Source organism: Procambarus clarkii, chromosome 22 (genome assembly GCF_040958095.1).
Source record: "Procambarus clarkii isolate CNS0578487 chromosome 22, FALCON_Pclarkii_2.0, whole genome shotgun sequence".
Classification (NCBI taxonomy): Eukaryota; Metazoa; Arthropoda; class Malacostraca; order Decapoda; family Cambaridae; genus Procambarus; species Procambarus clarkii.
Genome location: NC_091171.1, coordinates 19,865,981 through 19,888,046, shown reverse-complemented (window position 1 = coordinate 19,888,046; position 22,066 = coordinate 19,865,981). Strand labels below are relative to the sequence as shown.

The 22,066-nt window shown below is 43.3% G+C and overlaps 2 protein-coding genes across 7 annotated transcripts in view; one reads left to right on the top strand and one right to left on the bottom strand.

Moving 5' to 3' along the window:
- The first annotated feature begins 8,895 nt into the window (after positions 1–8,895).
- On the top strand, positions 8,896–20,907 carry LOC123757630 (ceramide synthase 2-like). Of its 3 annotated transcripts, none has more exons than XM_069329520.1 (3): positions 8,896–10,496; positions 12,252–12,515; positions 19,366–20,907. In XM_069329520.1, exons 2-3 carry the CDS (start codon positions 12,441–12,443, stop codon positions 20,434–20,436), a joined length of 1,146 nt encoding a protein of 381 aa, XP_069185621.1. In that variant the 5' UTR covers positions 8,896–10,496; positions 12,252–12,440; the 3' UTR covers positions 20,437–20,907. The 3 variants fall into 3 exon arrangements, with proteins under 3 accessions (XP_069185621.1, XP_069185619.1, XP_069185620.1); XM_069329518.1 differs by having other exon boundaries at positions 8,896–10,595; positions 10,692–12,515; XM_069329519.1 differs by having other exon boundaries at positions 8,896–12,153; positions 12,249–12,515.
- LOC123757638 (bifunctional peptidase and arginyl-hydroxylase JMJD5) overlaps positions 12,872–22,066 on the bottom strand; it is a 296,441-nt gene continuing 287,246 nt past the window's right edge. For all 4 annotated transcript variants that reach the window (XM_045741509.2, XM_069329516.1, XM_069329517.1 and 1 more), the window contains one exon: positions 12,872–13,407. The gene's annotated coding sequence lies outside the window, so the exon portion shown is untranslated. The remainder of the gene's footprint in view (positions 13,408–22,066) is intronic.

The following is a 22,066-nucleotide window of genomic DNA, read 5'->3' as shown; positions in this document are numbered from 1 at the left end:
GCCCAGAACCCACGATGAATCCACCCTGGCCACAGGCCAGCCAAACCACAATCCCACTGGGTGCCTTGTCGTGATGGCCTACAACCACGGTCCAGCCTGTAGCTGGCAGGTACTAGTCAGCTTCACTGTCAGGCCACTCCTCGACTAATACTAGGGTTGCGAGCCCTAGGCAGGAGCCTCTTGTGACTCACTGGTCACCCTCCTCGGTCGTCACCTCAGTGGGTGGTCTCTTCCACCAGCCAGCCCCGGATACGGCGAATCCCGTTACTGCCACTCCTCAGGCAGGCAATCATACACTCAACAGAGTTCGTCCGGGGGTGGCTCACAGCTTCAGCCAATTATGTTACGGCCCTACTGGGTCGCAACCAGGTTCTTTTCTGATGGTAATAGTTGTTTGGGTATCCGGCCCCAAGTTAGTAAAGGCTTTCAAGGAGTGTGTTCCGTAACGCAAGTTAAAACAATAGGGAAGGTACACAAATACACCAGTATTCTAATATATATGTATATTCCCTTATATATATATATATATATTTATATTCCCACCACCATATGTAAAAGGTCACACACAGGAATTATTACTACACAATTATATACAGCTTCGTCTTCTTCCGAAGACACTGGACACTCAGCGACGCTTCCTCTGGATAGCCTTTCCTGGTCTCCTCCTCCGTGGCCCAGAACCCACGATGAATCCACCCTGGCCACAGGCCAGCCAAACCACAATCCCACTGGGTGCCTCGTCGTGATGGCCTACAACCACAGTCCAGCCTGTAGCTGGCAGGTACTAGTCAGCTTCACTGTCAGGCCACTCCTCGACTAATACTAGGGTTGCGAGCCCTAGGCAGGAGCCTCGTGTGACTCACTGGTCACCCTCTTCGGTCGTCACCTCAGTGGGTGGTCTCTTCCACCAGCCAGCCCCGGATACGGCGAATCCCGTTACTGCCACTCCTCAGGCAGGCAATCATACACTCAGCAGAGTTCGTCCGGGGGTGGCTCACAGCTTCAGCCCTACGGCCTATGTTACGGCCCTACTGGGACGCAACCAGGTTCTTTTCTGATGGTAATAGTTGTTTGGGTATCCGGCCCCAAGTTAGCAGAGGCTTTCAAGGGGTGTGTTCCGTAATGCAAGTTAAAACAATTGGGGAGGTACACAAATACACCAGTATTCTAATATATATATATGTATATTCCCTTATATATATATATATATTTATGTTCCCACCACCATATGTAAAAAGTCACACACAGGAATTATTACTACACAATTATATACAGCTTCTACAAAGCTGACTGGTGAAGAGACCTTGGCTGCCTTGGGTAGACTGATTCCACATACCTCCCAACCGTCCTAGGTTGACTGCAAACAGACACGTCATCAGTACTGGGGCCACTAGGAAACTTCACTACTAGCTTAGACAGAAACGTCCACCTATTTGCTCCATAGATGGCGTTCACGGTCTAAGCGCCACCTCACTAGAGGTCAGCAGCGGCTACGTCACGAGCTGACTAGGACAGGCATCCAGCACTAATTGCCGGCATCTCTCGACACCACTAGATGGCGTTGTCCATGTCGTGGGGTTTTCGGGAGCGGACTCACAGATGGCGTTGTCGTCACTGCTCCGTGCTCCGACGATGGACTCGGGTCCGTAACACTACTATAGTACCACCAGGACTACTACAGTACCACCCGGACTACTGCAGTACCACCAGGACTACTACAGTACCACCAGGACTACTACAGTACCACCAGGACTACTACAGTACCACCAGGACTACTACAGTACCACCAGGACTACTACACTACCACCAGGACTACTATAGTACCACCAGGACTACTACAGTACCACTAGGACTACTACAGTACCACCATGATTACTACAGTACCACCAGGACTACTACAGTACCACCAGGACTACTACAGTACCACCAGGACTACTACAGTACCACCAGGACTACTACAGTACCACCAGGACTACTACAGTATCACCAGGACTACTACAGCACCACGAGGATTACTACAGTACCACCAGGACTACTTCAGTACCACCAGAACTACTGTTGGAAATTTCCAACACTAACACACTACCATTGTATTATAATACATCATTATTATATACTAATTATAGTAGTTATTAATTTCACTAACGGTAGTGTTAATATAAATTAATATTTCTTTAACTGAGCCTATTGCTAATATTCTCAAGACATTGAGAGGCAGGATTGCATCAGATAATGTACATTTAAACATATTTATTACCAATATGTTAGAGAATTGAATGTGGTTCTCTAAAATTATCAGTATTCCATACAATAATTAACTACAGATAATATAGTTCCCAATAATCCAAAACCGAGAGTTATTAACTGAAATTATTATCAAGTAGTAGTTTTATCTGTTACATAGAATGCTATGGAGGAAATAAAATTTCTCTCCATTTCTCGATTAACACCATTTAGCGAGAATATGATATTATTTAATTCCCTATAATTGCAACCCGGTTCTCATTAACGCATTACATCAGTAATTACACGGAAAAGAATTATCCGTGATTAGTAATTTCTGTTGTGAATGCGAGAGACGAGTTGAGGGAGGGCAGAGGGACGCCGCCATCATTTGCTATGCTGCTTCGCTCGAGACGTCAACAATCACATCGTGCGTCCCGGGAGAGTCGATTTCCATCAATGCTACGTTAGGCCCTTGCATTTAATCGGCCTAGGAGCGTGCAATTGCTCCAGTAGCAATCTGGAATTGCTTCGGTGGACAACCAGCAGGTTAAGTGCCCCAATATTTGTTATATCGTGAGATCTCTAGGTATATCATTTTACTGTGCACTGTCCATCGTTATGCTACGCGACCTCCTCAAACAATAAGTATGTCCATAAGGAATTCAATTTATTCCTCTTATGGCATAGTGAGGATATTATATAGTAGGTGCAACCAATTAGTATATATAGTTGAAATTTCAGCTTGTGTTGTAAGCGGTCGTGGACATCATGTTCTCACGCCATGCATGAACTCACGTGTTGCTGCAAGTAGCAGACGACGCCATTGCACCTGTACCTCTCCGTTCACTATTACAGCTAAGCAGCTGAAATCCTTTCTATTATTCCTTTAATTGAGAAAATTATAGATCAGTCGAAGAGATATAGTTTATATGATTTGAGATATCTAACGTAATATGTTAGCCTCATAAAAGTCAAATGAGAATAATTGCTTGATTAATCAACATATAATCTTTTTACCATTAATCAATTCATCTAATGTTTCTTAATAGTATTTAGTAGAATTACTAATTTTATTCGAGGAAGAACCAGCCTCGATGAAGCGTACTGGGAGTAGATTACTTCTGGTATTAACCTCTAATTTTGTGAAGGACAGAAAGTTTATTCTTGAACATTAATATTATACAGTCCTTAGAAGTTTAAAGAATAATCTTTAATAGTTTCCTATCCATAGGCACTGGTATTTCAGTCCTTCTCATTTAACTTTATCTATTTCCCTTTTCAGTCAAAATAGGGTGGTCCTTCGATTAATTTAAATTAATCTCTTAATTAAATATCAATCAATTAATAGAGTAAGCTTTCTTCCCAACACAAAAATATGGTCCTTTGAACCGGATATATTACAATTAATACCATAATCATAACTAATTACTGTGTGTTGTAATCTAGGCTAACCACATTTTATTAATCGTTGCTACCGGCAGAGTACCACATAGGCTAGCCTAATACACACCAATTTATTTGCTGCTTATACCTCATGTATAAAGTAGCACTAGTGGGACACAGACAATTACCCACAACACTCAGACCTATACCTCACACTGAGGTAAGAATCTTCAGGTCACCAGGAGCAACAGCTCATAATTTCTATAATAACTCCACATTAACACCTGCGTTAGAGTGGCCTCACCATCTAACTTATTTATTTAGGTGGTAATGACATCCATCCTACTCGACACCCAGCTGAGGTAATTAATCACCTTAAAACAATAATTTCCTCATTTAAACTTGTTACCAATTTAGTAGTGTTCACATTGGTGGAACCTCGCCAACTAAGCAATAATAATCGTTGGGGAGTGAGTCCAGAATATTACCAAAGAGCTGCCAAATATATAAACTTTAGGCTGAGGAAGAGAGTATGATTGGATGCCACTTACATTCAATTTACAGCCAGACCATACAGGCAAAACCTGGCAAGAGATGGTGTACACCTGTCAGGTGAGTCTATCTAGGTCACATGTAGTTGACAAGTTGATCAACACAATCAACCACCATAAAAGGCTGTGGCTGGCAAGCCAAAATTAATTGTACATATTTGTATGTTCACCTGTGTGTGCAAGTGCACCTTTATATAAACTATAAAATCTAAAAAAAACAAAAATACAGCACAACTATATATTCATATTATTGCACCACAAAAAATAATCTATGCCAACCTTTATTAGGTAGGAATTTAGGCTGTGATTGTGCTAAGTTTTGCACAAATGCAGACTAAATAAATTAGTAGTTTCTTAGGTAGAAATTCTTACAACTAGTCTTAGACTAGTCAGTAGTGCATACACTATTCATTCTTGTGCTGACCCTACCAAGGGTGGGATTCAAACTTTATGGTAACTCAGATTAGAGTATATCCATATCAATTATTTATGTGTATGAATTTTGAGGGCTGCTGAATGATCACTATTACATCTAATGGTGATAAAGAAGAGCTGGCTGGAAGAAAGTTAATGGTGACATTCAAGCACTGCTCAAAATCCTTAGCTACTTATTGTTAGGTAGGTACATTTAACCTCAAGTGAGGTAGAGTGTAATTTAGCCAGATTAATTTAGGCTATATTCAATATTACTTGTCAACTAATGAGTAAGTACCCAAGCTTCATTAGTAATACTTATTCAAGTCCTATGAAACTTGGACTTAAAGCCAACATGGCTACTCCTGAACAATTAAGGAGAACCTATGTTGGCCTTAAAGGTCACTTAACCAGACTAATTAATAAGTCTGATACTTTGTCTAAAGCAACTCCCATTGATTACTATCAACTAGAAACATCATTGAGAGTAGCTGATCTCAAATTTGATCAAGTCAGATCTACAAGCCAGTCTTATCTCAACCTACTGAATGCAACTGAAAATGATCTTGATGAAATAGATCAAATTCTAGCAGATATTTCTCAGTATGAAGATGAGACTCAAGATAAAAGTGATGTAATATCCAATATAGTAAAACAATATAAATCTAATGCAAATAATACTATGTCTCAATCCAGTAATCAATTACCTGAGGTTCGTCTACCTACTTTAGACTTACCTACATTTGCAGGGCTGGATGAAGAAAATTGGGACACATTTTGGACTTCATTTGAAGTTCATATACAGTACATAAGAAATCTTCTCTTGACAGTTTCTAAATTCTCATACCTGATTAGCCTTCTCAAAGGGGAGGCTAAAAAGGTCATAAATAACCTAGCTCTCACTGAGAGTAATTATGAGGAAGCTATAAAACTACTAAAGTTGAACTATTGCAACAAGGAGTTTAGTATAGCTAACCTGTATTACCAGTTACTGGATCTGAATGCACCAAGTTACCAACCAGACTCACTTCAAAGCTTCAGGCTAGAAGTAGAGTCTCTAGTGAAGGCCTTAGGTACTAAAGTTGATGTACCAGCCTCAGAATGGTCAATTAAGTTACTTTTACAGAGGAAATTACCTCGAAATATTTTAGCAGAAATCTGCTCTCACTATAAAACCGAGTTTCTCACTCTCGAGCAAATATTCGAGGGACTGAGAATAAGGGTTAACAGGTTGAAGACTCATGATAAGATTAAACCTGAGTCTAAACAACCTAACCTTGACAACTCAGTCAAACCCAAATCGACTTTGAATAAGTCCAATAAATCCAAACCTAGGACTACTCCATCCACTGGAAAAAGGAGTGGTAGTGTAGGTATTTATTCTGTATCTCCCTCTGACGTTGCAACTGATGTGTCTACTAAAAGGACAAATTCAGCCAGAGAGAGATGTCTGTTCTGTGATCAAGAACATGTCACCTACAAATGCACTGTTTATCCTAACTTTAATACCAGGATTAAACGGCTACAAGAATTACACAGATGCACCAAGTGCATGGGTTCTCATGATCCCAGTAATAAGCTTCATAGAAGGTTGTAACAGAACCCATGAGCACCACACCAGAAATAAATACAGTTTTGATATTCCTAGAGTACGTCTTAATCAAACTAGAAATGCTCTGCAAATCAAGGGGCCCAGAATGTGGAATGACCTTCCCAACCATGTTAAAGACTGTACCTCTCTCAACCAGTTTAAGATAAAAACTAAACACTACCTAATAAATTCCCTGTAATCTACCTCACTCCTCTATTGTCAACCCATGTCTGTTATTTTCTTTTTTTTTTTCTTTTTTTTTTAATCAACACTGTTTGTCAACCTATTGTATTTGTGCTGCTTTTTCAGTCATGTTCCCCCTTTTTTTTTTATCTTTATTTGTATTTGTTCTCAACATCTTTTATTCTTTATGCTCAATTAGTATTAAGTTCTAGATATTAATGTTTTTCTTGCCCGAAACGCATTGCGTAATAGTGGCTTTAGGCATTGTATGTACTAGCTCTATCTATATATCAATCCATTAATGTAACATCACTTGTATGTATATACCTTACCTGAATAAACATCTGAATCTGAATCTGAATCTGAGTAAATGTGTAGTGCAGCTACGGTTATGCAGTAGATGCAACAAAGGTGTACATCATTATGCCTTATGTAGAAAAACTTCTACACAATCTGTGACACCTAGGGAGGATTCTATGAATTCTACCACAGTACAATATTGCAAGGTACATCAAGAAATAAATGTACTTGCTACTGAGTCAGGCAATAATACCACTCTGCCTACGGCTCAACTCAAACTAATTGATAAGAAGTCTAGAGTTAACACTAGAGGTCTCTTTGATCAAGGATCACAGAAAACCTTCATCACACAACAATTAGTCGAGCAGTTAAAATTAAAACCTGCCAAAAGTGTGAGACTGAATATTTCTGGGTTCTTGACTAATAGTGAACCTCGTGAATACCAAGTAGTCAAGGTGTTAGTGAGACTTGGATCTTCCACTAGTCCAATACAAGCGGTAGTAGTAGATAAACTTCCTTCAGACCTGCAGGTCACAGGACTAGCTCGCAGCCTAGCACTGCGAGATATCTCAAACGAAACCGCATGAGGCTAGCAGATCACAAAATAAACTCTGACTGCCTCACAGATATTGGTATCCTAACAGGCGCTGACTGTTATTATAAATTTATAACGGGATGCACTAGACAACATGGAATGAATTTGTTGTCATCTGCTGGAGGCAAATTGCTTACTGGACCGGTGCTTTTCCAACAAAAAACAGCGTCAACCAACAAACAAACTAACAATTCAATAGTGGCGTGACTAGGCTTGGAACAGTCACCCCTACATTTCAGAGAAACATCTGAAGATAATGAGTCTGATCCACCTGTACATCGTCTGTGGGATTTAGACACTTTAGGTATTGTCCCTGATAAACCAAGCCCTGATGATACGTGGACTTGCCAGCAATATCTGGACACAGTTGTCTATAAAGACAAACAATACTGGGTGAGACTGCCATGGAAGTTGAATCATCCACAACTTCCAGTTAATTATTTCATGGCAGCCTCTCAATTACAGTCTCAATTAATATGGCTGAAGAAACAGCCAGATAAATTGAGCATGTATCATCAATTAATTCAACAACAATTCTATAGTAAATTTATCGAAGTTGTTGATAATGATAACCGAAAAACAGGTCGCTATTTACCCCATCACGCTGTGGTGAAAGATTCATTGACAACGCCAATACGTATTGTCTTCAACTGTAGTGCCAAAGTGAATACAAACAGCGTGTCCTTGAATGAGTGTCTCCAAATGGGACCTAGCCTAACACAAAGGCTACATGATGTATTATTATGATTCCGCACTGGTATTTTCGCTTATACTGCTGATATCAGTAAAGCTTTCCTTAGAGTAGGCTTGCAAGAGGAGGATCGTAATTACACCAAATTTCTCTGGATTAAGGACCCACTGGATCCTGACAGTGATGTCATAACCTACCGGTTTGCCTCTGTGCTATTCGGTGCGACTTCTTCACCGTTTCTACTTCAAGCCACATTAGATACACATTTGAAGAAGTCAAATAGCCCTTATAAAGCAGAGATCAGTGACAACTTGTATGTCGATAATTTCCAGGGAACTACTAATGACAAATCCATATTGGTAGAAATCTACCATGAGGCTAACCGTGAGTTGTTAGGAGCCAATATGCCACTACAATCATGGGCCTCAAACAATAAATCATTAAACCAGATAATCGAGAAAGAATTTCCGGGTTATCAGGTGCCTAATCAATTAAAAGTTCTGGGCGTGGAATAGAACACAGGTACTGACGAGATGAATGTCAAGTCAGTAAAACCAATAATACATCCCTTACCATAAGAAAATTACTCTCGTATGTCAGTCAACCATTTGACCCTTTGGGCTTACTTAGTCCTATATTAATAAGGGGCAAACTCCTCATGCAGGAATGCTGGCAGAAACATATGGGATGGGATGATCCGTTGCCAATTGAGTTGCAAGATAAATGGCAAATACTAACAACGGATTTCAATCAGTTAGGTGTTTTGAAATTTCCTCGTAATTCTTCAGGACAAAACTTACCCACAAATTTGCACGTTTTTTTTTTGCGATGCCTCTGGCAAAGCGTATGGCGCCGCAGCCTACTTAGTCAATAGTGCACAATCAATTTTACTCACATCTAAAGCAAGAGTTGCTCCAATCAAGAAGAGATCTTTACCTCAAATGGAGTTAACTGCATTGCTGGTGGGAGTACGATTGGCTCATTGCCTGACCAGAACACTCAATAATATCCACTTTGGTGAAATCGTAGTGTAGTCAGACATTGAGGCAGTATTACAATGGGTAAGAAATAACAACAATAAAATTCCCTACGTTAGTAATCGCATTAGGGAAATTCATGAATTATCTGCTGGATATAAATTCACACATGTCCCCACTAAGGACAATCCTGCAGATTACTTATCAAGAGGGTTAGCCTTAAAACAACTAATCAAGTCTTCGATGTGGTTTAATGTACCTTCATGGCTTGTTAGTGGTCAGTGGCCCAAACAGAGACCACAAGTCATAGTGACTAGTATCACTACTCCCATGAAAGACCCAGAACCTCATCGAATCTCAGCTATTAATCCTCACAATTATTCTAACTTGAGTAAGTTATTAAGAGTGACAGCACATGTGTTTGACTTTCTTGCTAAGATAGGAATCAGGCATAAGTTTCCCAATCCTATCCTCTACTGGATCAAACGTGCACAACAAGAGACGTATGGAAGTGAATATGAAAATCTTCCAGATAAATTAACCAAGTCTAGGTATCTGGTATGATACCAACACTCATAATATATTAAGGTGTGGAGGACGTCTGCTTCATGCGGAAATTGATTTGGATACAAAGAATCCGATCCTTCTACCACGTCACCACATTATTACAAAACTTCTAGTTTTACATCATCATCAATATGGTACTTTACATGGTGGAGTGTTGGACACTCACCGACTTGAGACAGAAATATTGGCTTCCCCAAGGTCGTCAAACTGTCAAATCAATCATTAAGTTCTGTGTAATCTGCAAAAGATACGACGCTCGAGTGTGTCCTTACCCAGGACCTCCACCACTCCCTAAGGAGAGAGTAGTCCATCTTCGTCCTTTTTGAGACCACTGGTGTCGATTTCACAGGAGCCTTGCTTCTCACTGGTACTCCAGATAAGATACCAGTGAAAGCTTATATTTGCCTCTTCACGTGTGCAACCACACGAGGCGTACATCTACAAGTGACTTCTGACATGAGTGCCGAAGCCTTCATCCAAGCTTTTCGTAGATTTGCAGCTCGCAGATCCTGTCCCAAACTAATTGGTTTTCTAAAATTATCAGTATTCCGTACAATAATTAACTACGAATAATATAGCTCTCAGTAATCCAAAACCGAGAGTTATTAACTGAAATTATTATCAAGTAGCAGTTTTATCTGTTACGTACGAATGCTATGGAGGAAATAAAATTTCTCTCCATTTCTCGATTAATACCATTTAGCAAGAATATGATATTATTTAATTCCCTATAATTGCAACCCGGTTCTCATTAATGCATTACATCAGTAATTACACGGAAAAGAATTATCCGTGATTAGTAATTTCTGTTGTGAATGCGAGAGACGAGTTGAGGGAGGGCGGAGAGACGCCGCCACCATTCGCCATGCTGCTTCGCTAGAGACGTCAACAATCACATCGTGCATCCCGGGAGAGTGGATTTCCATCAATACTGCGTTAGGCCCTTGCATTTAACCGGCCTAGGAGCGTGCAATTGCTCCAGTAGCAATCTGGAATTGCTTCGGTGGACAACCAGCAGGTTAAGTGCCCTAATATTTGTTATATCGTGAGATCTCTCGGTATATCATTTTACTGTGCACTGTCCATCGTTATGCTACGCGACCTCCCCAAACAATAAGTACGTCCATAAGGAATTAAATTTATTCCTTTTATGGCATAGTGAGGATATTATATAGTAGGTGTAACCAATTAGTATACATAGTTGAAATTTCAGCTTGTGTTGTAAGCGGTCGTGGACATCATGTTTCCACGCCATGCATGAACTCACGCGTTGCTGCAAGTAGCAGACGACGCCATTGCACCTGTACCTCTCCGTTCACTATTACAGCTAAGCAGCTGAAATCCTTTCTATTATTCCATTAAATGAGAAAATTATAGATCAGCCGAAGAGATTTAGTTTATTTGATTTGAGATATCTAACGTAATATGTTAGCCTCATAAAAGTCAAATGAGAATAATTGCTTGATTAATCAACATATAATCTTTTTACCATTAATCAATTCATCTAATGTTTCTTAATAGTATTTAGTAGAATTACTAATTTTATTCGAGGAAGAACCAGCCTTGATGAAGCGTACTGGGAGTAGATTACTTCTGGTATTAAACCCTAATTTTGTGAAGGACGGAAAGTTTATTTTCGAACATTAATATTATACAGCCCATAGAAGTTTAAAGAATAATCTTTAATAGTTTCCTATCCATAGGCACTGGTATTTCAGTCCTTATCATTTAACTTTATCAGTTTCCCTTTTCAGTCAAAATAAGGTGGTCCTTCGATTAATTTAAATTAATCTCTTAATTAAATATCAATCAATTAATAGAGAGTAAGTTTTCTTCCCAACAACTACTACAGTACCACCATGACTACTATAGTACCACCAGGACTACTACAGTACCACCAGGACTACTGCAGTACCACCAGGTCTATTACAGTACCACCAGGACTACTACAGTACCACCAGGACTACTGCAGTACCACCAGGACTACTACAGTACCACCATGACTAATATAACACTAAATATTTCTTATCAGCTAATCCCTGACTTAATGAATTGTTGGAATTTACGCTATAGATGAAAGGAGGAAGAAGATGGAGAGAGGAGAGGGAAGAAAAATAATGGGTGGGGAAAGAATGGGAATAGAGAAGAGAATGAGACAAAGGGCGGGGGATTGGGAGGAAATAGAGAGAGGGACGGAGAGAGAGACAGAGAGGGAAAGAGGAGGATAATCCCGGGATGCAGGATTATCATCACGATAAAGCTGCCTGGTGCATATCTCCGGTGAAATCTCATTATATCGCGGCAGCCGCAGTTAGCTGGTGAGGCCCTGCACTCCCTCCCAACACCCTGTTCCCGCCACACCCTTCGAGTGTGGCTACACCACCACACCCTCCAGTGTGTCTATACCATCACACCCCTCCAGTGTGGGTACACCACCACACCCCTCCAGTGTGGGTACACCACCACACCCCTCCAGTGTGGCTACACCACCACACCCCTCCAGTGTGGCTACACCACCACACCCCTCCAGTGTGGCTACACCACCACACCCCTCCAGTGTGGCTACACCACCACACCCCTCCAGTGTGGCTACACCACCACACCCCCCCAGTGTGGCTACACCACCACACCCCTCCAGTATGTGTTCCGGCGCCACGTGACCACTCTTACCCTAGGTATTTGGCCAAAATGAACACATTTTCAGTGTCAAGTGTAAATGTCTTAACTATCACGCCAACTTTTATGTATTAGTGACCCCTGTGTACTTCAGCAGGAACCTCACTCACACCTCACCGTCGCAACACCAGGTCCGTCACACTAGGAGCCTCACACCAGGAGCCTCACATCAGGAGCCTCACATCAGGAGCCTCACACCAGGACCGTCACACCAGGAGCCTCACACCACAGCCGTCAGAACAGCATCCCGTCTCACCGACCTGTTGAGCGTGCTGAAGGCCTAATAATGGAGGAGACAGAGCGTCTGGTGGCCGCGTTCACCAGCACCTCCACCCACCTCCTTAATACCAGCAACGATATGGTAACTATTTGTTTGGTTTTATATAGTTAAGTTGACATAAAATGGTAACGTTTTCGTTTCCGTGGGTAAAGTTTGTGATCATCTTTGGGGTATATGTGAGTGATGTGGTGCTTGGCCACACGAGGCCTGAGTGATGTGGTGTTTGGCCACACGAGGCCTTGAGTGATGTGGTGTTTGGCCACACGAGGCCTGAGTGATGTGGTGTTTGGCCACACGAGGCCTGAGTGATGTGGTGTTTGGCCACACGAGGCCTGAGTGATGTGGAGCTTGGCCACACCAGACCTGCCTGGTGTATACATGGGGCTGGCTGGTGTATAATTTTCCAGCTGACATGAATGGGTAATTAAAATGATATATAAAAGGTAATGCATTCTCTTTAATATGCATAATGCTTTACAATATACATAATGCTTTACACTTAATAGATATCGAATTGTTTAAATTGTCACAGCCCAACACGTGGTGATGTTTCATGGGTGATAGATCTGCGAGGCTGTTGGGGTTTGCTACCTGAACAGTCACAGGACCTGACAGAATACTGCAGGCTAATGAACTATACTTTTGGCGACAATAATCTTTATTTTGATTCTCAGCATTCTACCATATCTATCACTTTATTGTGTTACTGAAATCACATTGATATGATTTCTTTGTGCAGTATTTGATTAATGTGTTACAGAGATGAGGAAGCACACTCTCCTGTGTTCTCTCACTCGTCCTCGCTCCGAAGAGGACATTCAAGGTGGTTAAAGGCGCTCATCCCAGCTTCTAAATGCTTGAATGCAACTTAGCAAGCTTAACATTTTCTAGTTCGTTTATTCACCAGCGTTGAAAGGTGGTGGGCGCCCTGGACGGGGTTCCAGCGAGCGCCTGGTCTAGATCACACAACCAACTGCAAATAAGAAAGATTAAACGTTCTGTAAAATTAATATAGTTGAACATATTGCTCAATTCTTACAAGAACTAAAAAAAACAAACAATCAATACATCCCGCAGACCTGAACAATAAGGTAATGGACTTGCTGGCGAATTACCACAGGTACTTGTCAATGATCATATTCACTGCACCGATGACAGTGAAAATGTTGGTCCTATAAACACAAAGAAAGATGAGGATAATCCTGGTAATTATTGAACGCTGTCTGTAAATATAGTCTGTAAATCAATGTAGAAAATTAACTCGGAAAAGATGTATTCGAGCATTTTATGACACTAAATTTTGTAATGGCCACTGGAGCAGTGGTAGCACGGCTTATTCGACATCGCGAGCAATTTCGGCCGGTTTCGAGCCCTGGATGATCTAGGTCCTACAGGCTCACCATAGCCCGTGCTACTTGGAACGTTTTGTTCCGAGTAGCTGAATCTATAACCACCACAAACTGGATGATCGACTGGGCATTGACCATTAATTGTTTACCCCTGATCATCCAACAGTCATTGGGAAACCGGTTGTAACCCGACCAGCAAGCAGGTGGAGACTCAATGTGAACTATGGGAAGGGAGGCTCTCCCTCTCCTACGTGAACTATGGGAAGGGAGGCTCTTCCCCTCCTACGTGAACTATGGGAAGGGAGGCTCTTCCCCTCCTACGTGAACTATGGGAAGGGAGGCTCTCCCTCTCCTACGTGAACTATGGGAAGGGAGGCTCTCCCTCTCCTACGTGAACTATGGGAAGGGAGGCTCTCCCTCTCCCTGATCGATTTCAATGAGAGAGCAAAATGAGAGGTTCTGGCTGTATCACGGAGCGGGTTGGTTGTATTGACCTGGGCCTTGAGAAAGCTTGTGGTAGTGCCATCTAATAGATCGTTACTTACAATGAGAACAGCCGTTAATGTCACTGTTAAATGACAGTATTTAAGTGATAACAGTGGCTGTATTTAGGTATTAAGTGTGATTGTAACTGGCTGTTAAGTGTGACTGTAATTGGGTGTTAAATGTGGAGTCGCCTGTGGGCTGCCGAGTGTGGACGTGTCGTTTGCCCGCTCTGGCAGTTTTGGGGTGATTGACATTTTTGCCAGCAGGGGGTGTGGGTGTCTCTACCCTCCCTGCTGTTCCTGGTGGTGGGGACGTGGCGTGTTTTATGATGGGCGGCCCTATTCCCGCTGTCGTGCGGTTAAACTCCATCGGATTGGAGTTTACTGGCCGTGGTGGTTACCCGCTGGTGGACAAGGGTATTGAGTGACATGCTTCGTGTCCCGGTTGGGGACGTATATGGCATTGAGCTGGTCACTGCTCACGTGTCATCATCAAGTTTATAGGTGAGGCGGTGTACCGTGCTTTCCTACGGAGGTACAAGGGACGTACTTTGCAGCTACAGAACGGCACCGGGTCTGTGACCATTTCAGACCGTAGTGGTGCTGTGACGTATGTCAAGTGTTCATGACGCCCCCATGGAGTTTCCTGAGACTATCCTCCAGCGATTCTTCCAGAGGTACGGCTCCGTCATCAGTGTGCGGATGAACTCACTGTCGTCTGGCACGTATTCGGGTGTGAAGACCAACATTCGGACCCTCGGGATGCGACTGAGGTCGGACATACCGTCCTCTGTCTGGCTGTTGGGGTACTACGTGCGGGTGTTTTATGCCCGGCAACCCCGTACTTGCTTCTGGTGTGGCTTGCTGGGGCATCAGGCTGCCGGGTGTACTACTGATCCGGTCGCTCTTGTGAACTTGTTCCGTGAGGAGGATTTCTCGCCGCTTCCTCTGGAGGAGGACTCCGGGGGTGAGGAGGTGAGCGTCCCGTTCGCTGCTGAGGCTCCCCCAGCGTCACCTGACGTTCCCCCGGTTGTCGCAGACCCTCCTCCGGGTGTTGCGGTGCCGTCGGATGTTCCTCCTGACCATGTCTCTAACACTGCCGTTTCCATGGACCTTCCTGGTGATCCCTGTGGAGCGTCGCCGTCGGCTTCCTCATCTTCGGCTGTGGAACCTGGCCCTGCATCCTCCCCTCGGGTCCCTCCTGTGCTGGGTGCTGGGGTGGCTGCAGAGCCTCCTACTGTGTGTGGTCTGGTTCCCCCTGTGGTAGAGGCTGCTGCCGTTCTGCGTCAGGCGCCGGTTCGTCCAGCTAGTGGTGCCCGTGTCACTTTTTTTTTTTTTTGAGTAAAGAGGAAGGAGAGGCATAGGTGAAGGGAAGTATAGAAGTGGGAAATACAGTGAGAGGTATGAAAGCAGGCGGGCTGTCCGCCTTGCTGACACGATGTGTGGGTGTTGGCAGCTAAGCTAAGCTGGCTCCCTCTTGTCAGGGAGCTGTGAGTGTGTGAGAGGTTCTTCACATGTGTTTCACCATATATGGATGTCCATAGATGAATACTGTGTAGCATTCATATATACACACTCCGATGCTTCCACACATGTTATTCTGTTTAAGGCTCTTTATTTTATTATTATTATTTATCGAGTTGTCATACAACATATTATTTATCGAGTTGTTCATACATACACATATATGAACTGTTCATATATATACATATATAACTCATCTGGGGATTATATACTGTGGGGCGGGGTTTTCGTCCAGAGAATCGAGGCTCTTGGGCCACCAGCTGTGGGAGCGGGGCGTCTCATCTTGGAGTAATCTTTCAAACATTGGGTCCTCTAACATTTCGATGGTGTTCCATACCCTGATGGCTTGGTGCTGCAGTCTGATGTTTAGTGGCTGTATGTTCAGGAGTTCGTGGAGCTCCTGGATTGTCTGATCATATGGTGGACGGTGTTTTGCTGCTCTCCTTAGCGCCTTATTTTGTACTGCTTGCAGTTTCTGCATGTTAGTTTTCTTTATGGTGTGTAGTGGTACTGGGGGATATTCTAGATGCGGCCGAACTAGAGCCTTATATAGGTGGATCTGAATGTTAGTACTGAGGCTTCGGAATCTTCTCAGTTTTCCTAATGCTGCTTTGGCTTTGTTTAGTCGGTCCCTTACATGAATTTGTATCTCTGTTCTATTTATCATAAGTCCCAGTATTCTGCCTACCTCCGCATATTGGATCGGCTAGTTATCAAGGATGATGGGGTCCGGGTTTCTTTTCGCAATGTGTATTATTTGGAACTTTTGTTTGTTGGTGCTAATTTTCCATTGCTTCTCAAAGTTGTTTATGAGTTCAATTGCCGCCTTGGTCTTGTTGGCTAGTAGCGGCTTTGATGGGTCCGGTTGGCATATTATTTGGGTAACATCATCAGCGTATGTGATGTATTCTCCATGTTGGGGAATACTCCGTGCCACTGGATCTGCTTCCGGCTCTGACGATATCCGGCCGGAGCCCAAACGTTCCAGGCGTTCGTTTACAGCCTGGGCTGATATTGGGGACTTTAGTGACTGTGGGTCTTCAAGTGTTGGCGGCATGGATCCGGCTGAGTCGTTGTCTCCGCGGTTGATGGTGGCGGAGGTTCATGTGCCTGCTGGTGCTGACGCCCGTGTCTCGGGTGTGTCTCCTGTTTCTTCCCCGCCCAGGGCTTTCCGCTATCGGGTGTGGTGGCTTCAGCTGCCAGGGATGGTGCGGATGTTGGTGCTGGGCGTGGCCTGGTGGTGACTTTACGTAAGGATCTGCACCGCCATGATTCCCTGCAGTCTGGTGGTGTGCCCGTGGCCGCTGGTGCCCCTGTGGTGGTGCCCTCTGTCGAGCCCTCTGTCGAGCCCCCCTCCTGCGGTGTTGTGCATTGAGGACCTGGAAGCCTGGGTTGCCGAGTTCCTGCTGCTTGAACGGCCGGAGGACTTTTCTGGTGGGCGGATTCCGGGTGTATGGGATAGGGTGGCGGTTACTCGCATCCAGAGGGACACTGTGTGGGTTCCATGTCTGCGGGTGTTTGTTGCCAAGGTTCCAGTTCACATGGTGCAGCCGGTGTTAGGTCACGCCTCCTGGACAACGTGGCTGCTTTGGGAGGCGTTCAATGTGCGGTTTCCACCGGATATGTTCCCGGGCAAATATGTACACTGATTTCATGTTACTGTAGTTGTTGTTTTTGTTGGTATTCTTGGCTTGTTGGGTGCTGTGTGATGTGTCTTGTTATGTTTCTTGATGTACTTTATGTTGTGTTTTATTCTCGGTCCTTCAGGCCAGTGCATGTATGTTGTTGTGTTTGTACCTGTTTGTTTTCTGGTTTGCTTGTTTATTATTATTGTTTATTTTGGCCTCGCCCTTTGTTTGTTGCGGGGCGGATGGTTTGGTGTGAGTGTTTTTCTTCCTGTATTGTTTCTGTGCTGTACGTTTGCACTGGTGTTTTCATATTGCTTTACCTGTTGTAAGTGTTTGTTCTTTATGTTTTGTTTGGAATGTATTGTGATTGTCCTGTTATGTTTCCTGTTATGCCTCTTGATGTATGTTTTGTTTTATGAAGGTTTTGTTTTGTGATGTTAATGTGCTTGCTTGTTTGCCATTGTATTATGTTTTGTGCCTTGATCTATGCTGTATTTTTCTATGCATTTATCGTGTTTGTGTTTTGTTGTGCTGTGCTGTCGGCCCTTCTGGCCAGTGGTCTATTGTTTTAATTTGTTCTGTTCTGTTTTCTGTGTTGTTTTTATTGTATTTAATTTGCATGCTTTGCATGTACAAATAAAAATAATAAAAAAAAAACTTGGAACGTTTTGTTCCGAGTAGCTGAATTTATAACCACCACAAACTGGATGATCGACTGTGCATTGACCATTAACTGTTTGCCCCTGATCATCCAACAGTCATTGGGAAACCGGTTGTAACCCGACCAGCAGGTGGAGACTCAATGTGAACTATGGGAAGGGAGGCTCTCTCTCTCCTACGTGAACTATGGGAAGGGAGGCTCTTCCCCTCCTACGTGAACTATGGGAAGGGAGACTCTTCCCCTCCTACGTGAACTATGGGAAGGGAGGCTCTTCCTCTCCTACGTGAACTATGGGAGGCTCTCCCTCTCCTACATGAACTATGGGAAGGGAGGCTCTCCCTCTCCCTGATCGATTTCAATGAGAGAGCAAAATGAGAGGTTCTGGCTTTATCACGGAGCGGGTTGGTTGTATTGACCTGGGCCTTGAGAAAGCTTGTGGTAGTGCCATCTAATAGATCATTACTTACAATGAGAACAGCCGTTAATGTCACTGTTAAATGACAGTATTTAAGTGATAACAGTGGCTGTATTTAGGTATTAAGTGTGATTGCAACTGGCTGTTAAGTGTGACTGTAATTGGGTGTTAAATGCGACTGTAATTGGGGCGACTAACTGGATGTTACGTGACTGTAACTGGATGTTACGTGATTGTAACGGGAAGTGATTGTAACGGGGTGTTAAGTGTGCTTGTATTTGGGAGTTAAGTGTGCAACTGGGTGTTACACATTTGTGGCCTGTGCACTCAAGAACAAGCACTAAACATGGTGGCCTGTGCATTGAACAACACGGGTTCCCCCATATATGTATATATTCCAGTTATATATTCGTCTGTTTAAGTGAGGGAGGAGCTTATATGCTTGACTCTCATGGTTGTTAGTTGTGTTTATCCACACCTGACACCACCCCCACACCTACCCTACCCCCGTGTCACATGGTCAAGGGTTAGGTTCACCACCTGTTATCGTATACTATACCGAGTGTTTTGTGATGAATATATATATTGCATTATATATATATATATATATTACTTCTGCGTTATATATTACATTACCTCTGACTTGTTCTTGTTTTTGTGTCCCAACAACAACAACAACAACAGAGTATTAGTCATTGTGAAGCATAACATTGCTTGGGATCTAGCCTTGTGTACAGCTTCCTGTGTAGTGTGAAGACTTTTAAGTTCAAAGAACTTTGTGGTTTCAATATATTTGATCAGTGATAACATATTGATATTGTATTTGCTCCGAAGTGTATATTTGTTTAGGTAAATGGTATTTGTTACAGGTGAGAGACTGGTGGAGGAACGTCTCCGCAGCATTCTGGAGCACAGACTTCTGGCTTCCCGATGGAATAACATGGCAGGATGTCCATACGTCAGCTGGTGACGTATGGCTCTACCCTATACTGTTCTGTTTCATGTTCCTGTCGCTGCGATACTGTTTCATTGAGCCCTTCGTACTGGTACCACTGGCCAGGTCGAGGGGAATACAGAACACACGACCAACGCCACCAAGGACCAACGCTCTCTTGGAGACAATCTATGGACAGCATCAGACAAGAGCACCGAAGGTGGTGGTGTCGTGGGCATGTAGGTCGACGGGCCAGACAGTGCGGCAGGTGGAGAGGTGGCTGCGTCGTAAACACGCGCTCACTTACCCCAACAACCACCATAAGTTCCTCGACTGTGGGTTCAAGCTTCTGTGTCACACTGGCTTTGGCATTCTTGGAGCAGCCGTGACGCTGCCCAAGCCCTGGCTGTGGGACACCAGTCTGTGCTGGAAGGACTTCCCGAATCACGAAGTCACATCCGACGTCTTCTGGTATTATATGATTATCCTCGGCTACTACTGGGCCATCACCCTCGTAGAACTACCCCAGCCTGGGAGCCAAGACTCAAACAAGTCTCAGATGATCCTCCATCACACTCTCACTATCCTTCTCATTGTGTTTTCTTGGACCTGCGGCTTCATTAGAATAGGAATTCTTATTTTATTCATCCATGAATATTCGGACATAGCTCTGCTGGCAGCCAAGATGTGTAAATACGCAAAGTACGATGCAGTGTGTGAACAGCTGTTCGTGGCCTTCCTGGTGCTCTGGATCCTCACCCGCTGCTGCGTCCTGCCATTCTGGATTGCTCGCTCCGTTTTCTTCGAGTCCACAGAGTGGCAGGTGATGCCGGCCATATATGTGTTTCAGTTTTGGTTCGGTAGTTTGCTACTGCTGACGGGCATGTGGACGGTGCTGGTGGTGAAGACGATGGTGCGCAAGATCAGTGGCGGAGGCCTTCACGACGTCCGGTCCTCCTCAGAGCAGTCTGACATTGCCAGTGAAGACGACAAGAAGACCAATTAATAAATATTACGTTGTGAATGTAAAAAAAATACAATATTTCATGCAAGATCTAATTATGTGGTTACTGCAAGCAGCATAAGTACGAATGATCGTAATCAATTCCCAAGTTAATTTGGATATATCTATGACATGCCCTTCAAATGTTGTATCAATAATACACTCAGAACAACAGCCGGCAACCATGCTGAGATGCCAACCTCAAGTATTGTATATAAGAAAGCTGCTCAAGTGATGTCAGCTGTAGTTTGGAATTGTTCGAATTTTATAGTTTGGAACAGTTTGGAAATTTTCTATAAAATAAAATAGTTACTCAACTGTTTTGCAAGTGTGTGTGTGTCTGCCTGGGTATGGTGGAGGTGGGGGAGGAGTGGTGGCTGTATTTAACTTATCTGTTCTATCGGGCAACGGACGAAATCTAAACATCATATATATTCTGTTGATTTTCCTGATATCAATGCATAATATTGCACAGTATTATACAAAAAATAATTGATCTGACCTTTTTTTCAAAATATTTTCAGGGTCAGCCAGCAGCCAGTGCCAAAAAAAACGTCGTGGGTGTCTGAATGTGACCCTGGCACGCTGTTCACTTATGACTTCTGGCGACCCCGACCTGCCTATGTTCATCCCGGACCCCAGACCATTACCCCTGTCAGTTTGGGTAAAGCTAGGTTCAAGAGTCTGGCCTCCACCTTTGAACAGACAGACAAACATTCTCTCCAATAGTATAAATAACAACCTTTTGTCCATATATATGTCTAAACAACGCTTGAAACCCCACAGCACTGTTACTCTGTAATTTGTTTCTATAAATCTACACGTTTCTTTCAAGACTAGTTTTTACCCACGTCGTTTTTTAATCCAAACTTATATACTGTTTATATGCTGTTTCATGTTTTATTTTGTGTGAACATATTTAGGACATTAGTAATATGCCTTACATCTATATCCTTTCATCCATTTGTATAGTTAAATATTTTCTCCTCACTCTTCACTTTTCCAGGCAAAGTAAATTAGGGTTTCTTAATCTCTTCACAGCAGGAACAGCATCTAAATCTAGTAGACTTGAGGCAAAGTGAAATGCACACCAGTTGCTCCATCTATCATTATTCTATTATGCAGGAAGAACCACACGTCTATGGGTCATCCAATAAAGTTAGCAAACTTCTAGATGCTACCACTGCGAGGCTTATGCTCGACTACAATTACATCTGGGAGATGGTAACATCTGCTGATGTAGATTTGACTACATGATGACCAAACCACACAATAGAAAGTGAAGGGACGACGATGTTTCGGTCCGTCCTGGACCATTCTCAAGTCGATTGTGAGAATCGACAATCGACTTGAGAATGGCCCAGGACGGACCAAAACGCTGTCTTCCCTTCACTTTCTTGTGTGTGGTTTGGTCAACATATTTCAGCCACGTTATTGTGACTCCTCGTCTGCATTTGACTACATGTAAACTGTCAGCAGAACTTTTAACAGACTTTGTGTCATTTTTTACGGACCCGAGTCCAGTGTCGGAGCACGGAGCAGTGACGACAACGCCATCTGTGAGTCCGCTCCCGAAACCCACTCCAAATGGACAACGCCATCTAGTGAGGACGGGATATACCGGCCACAGGTG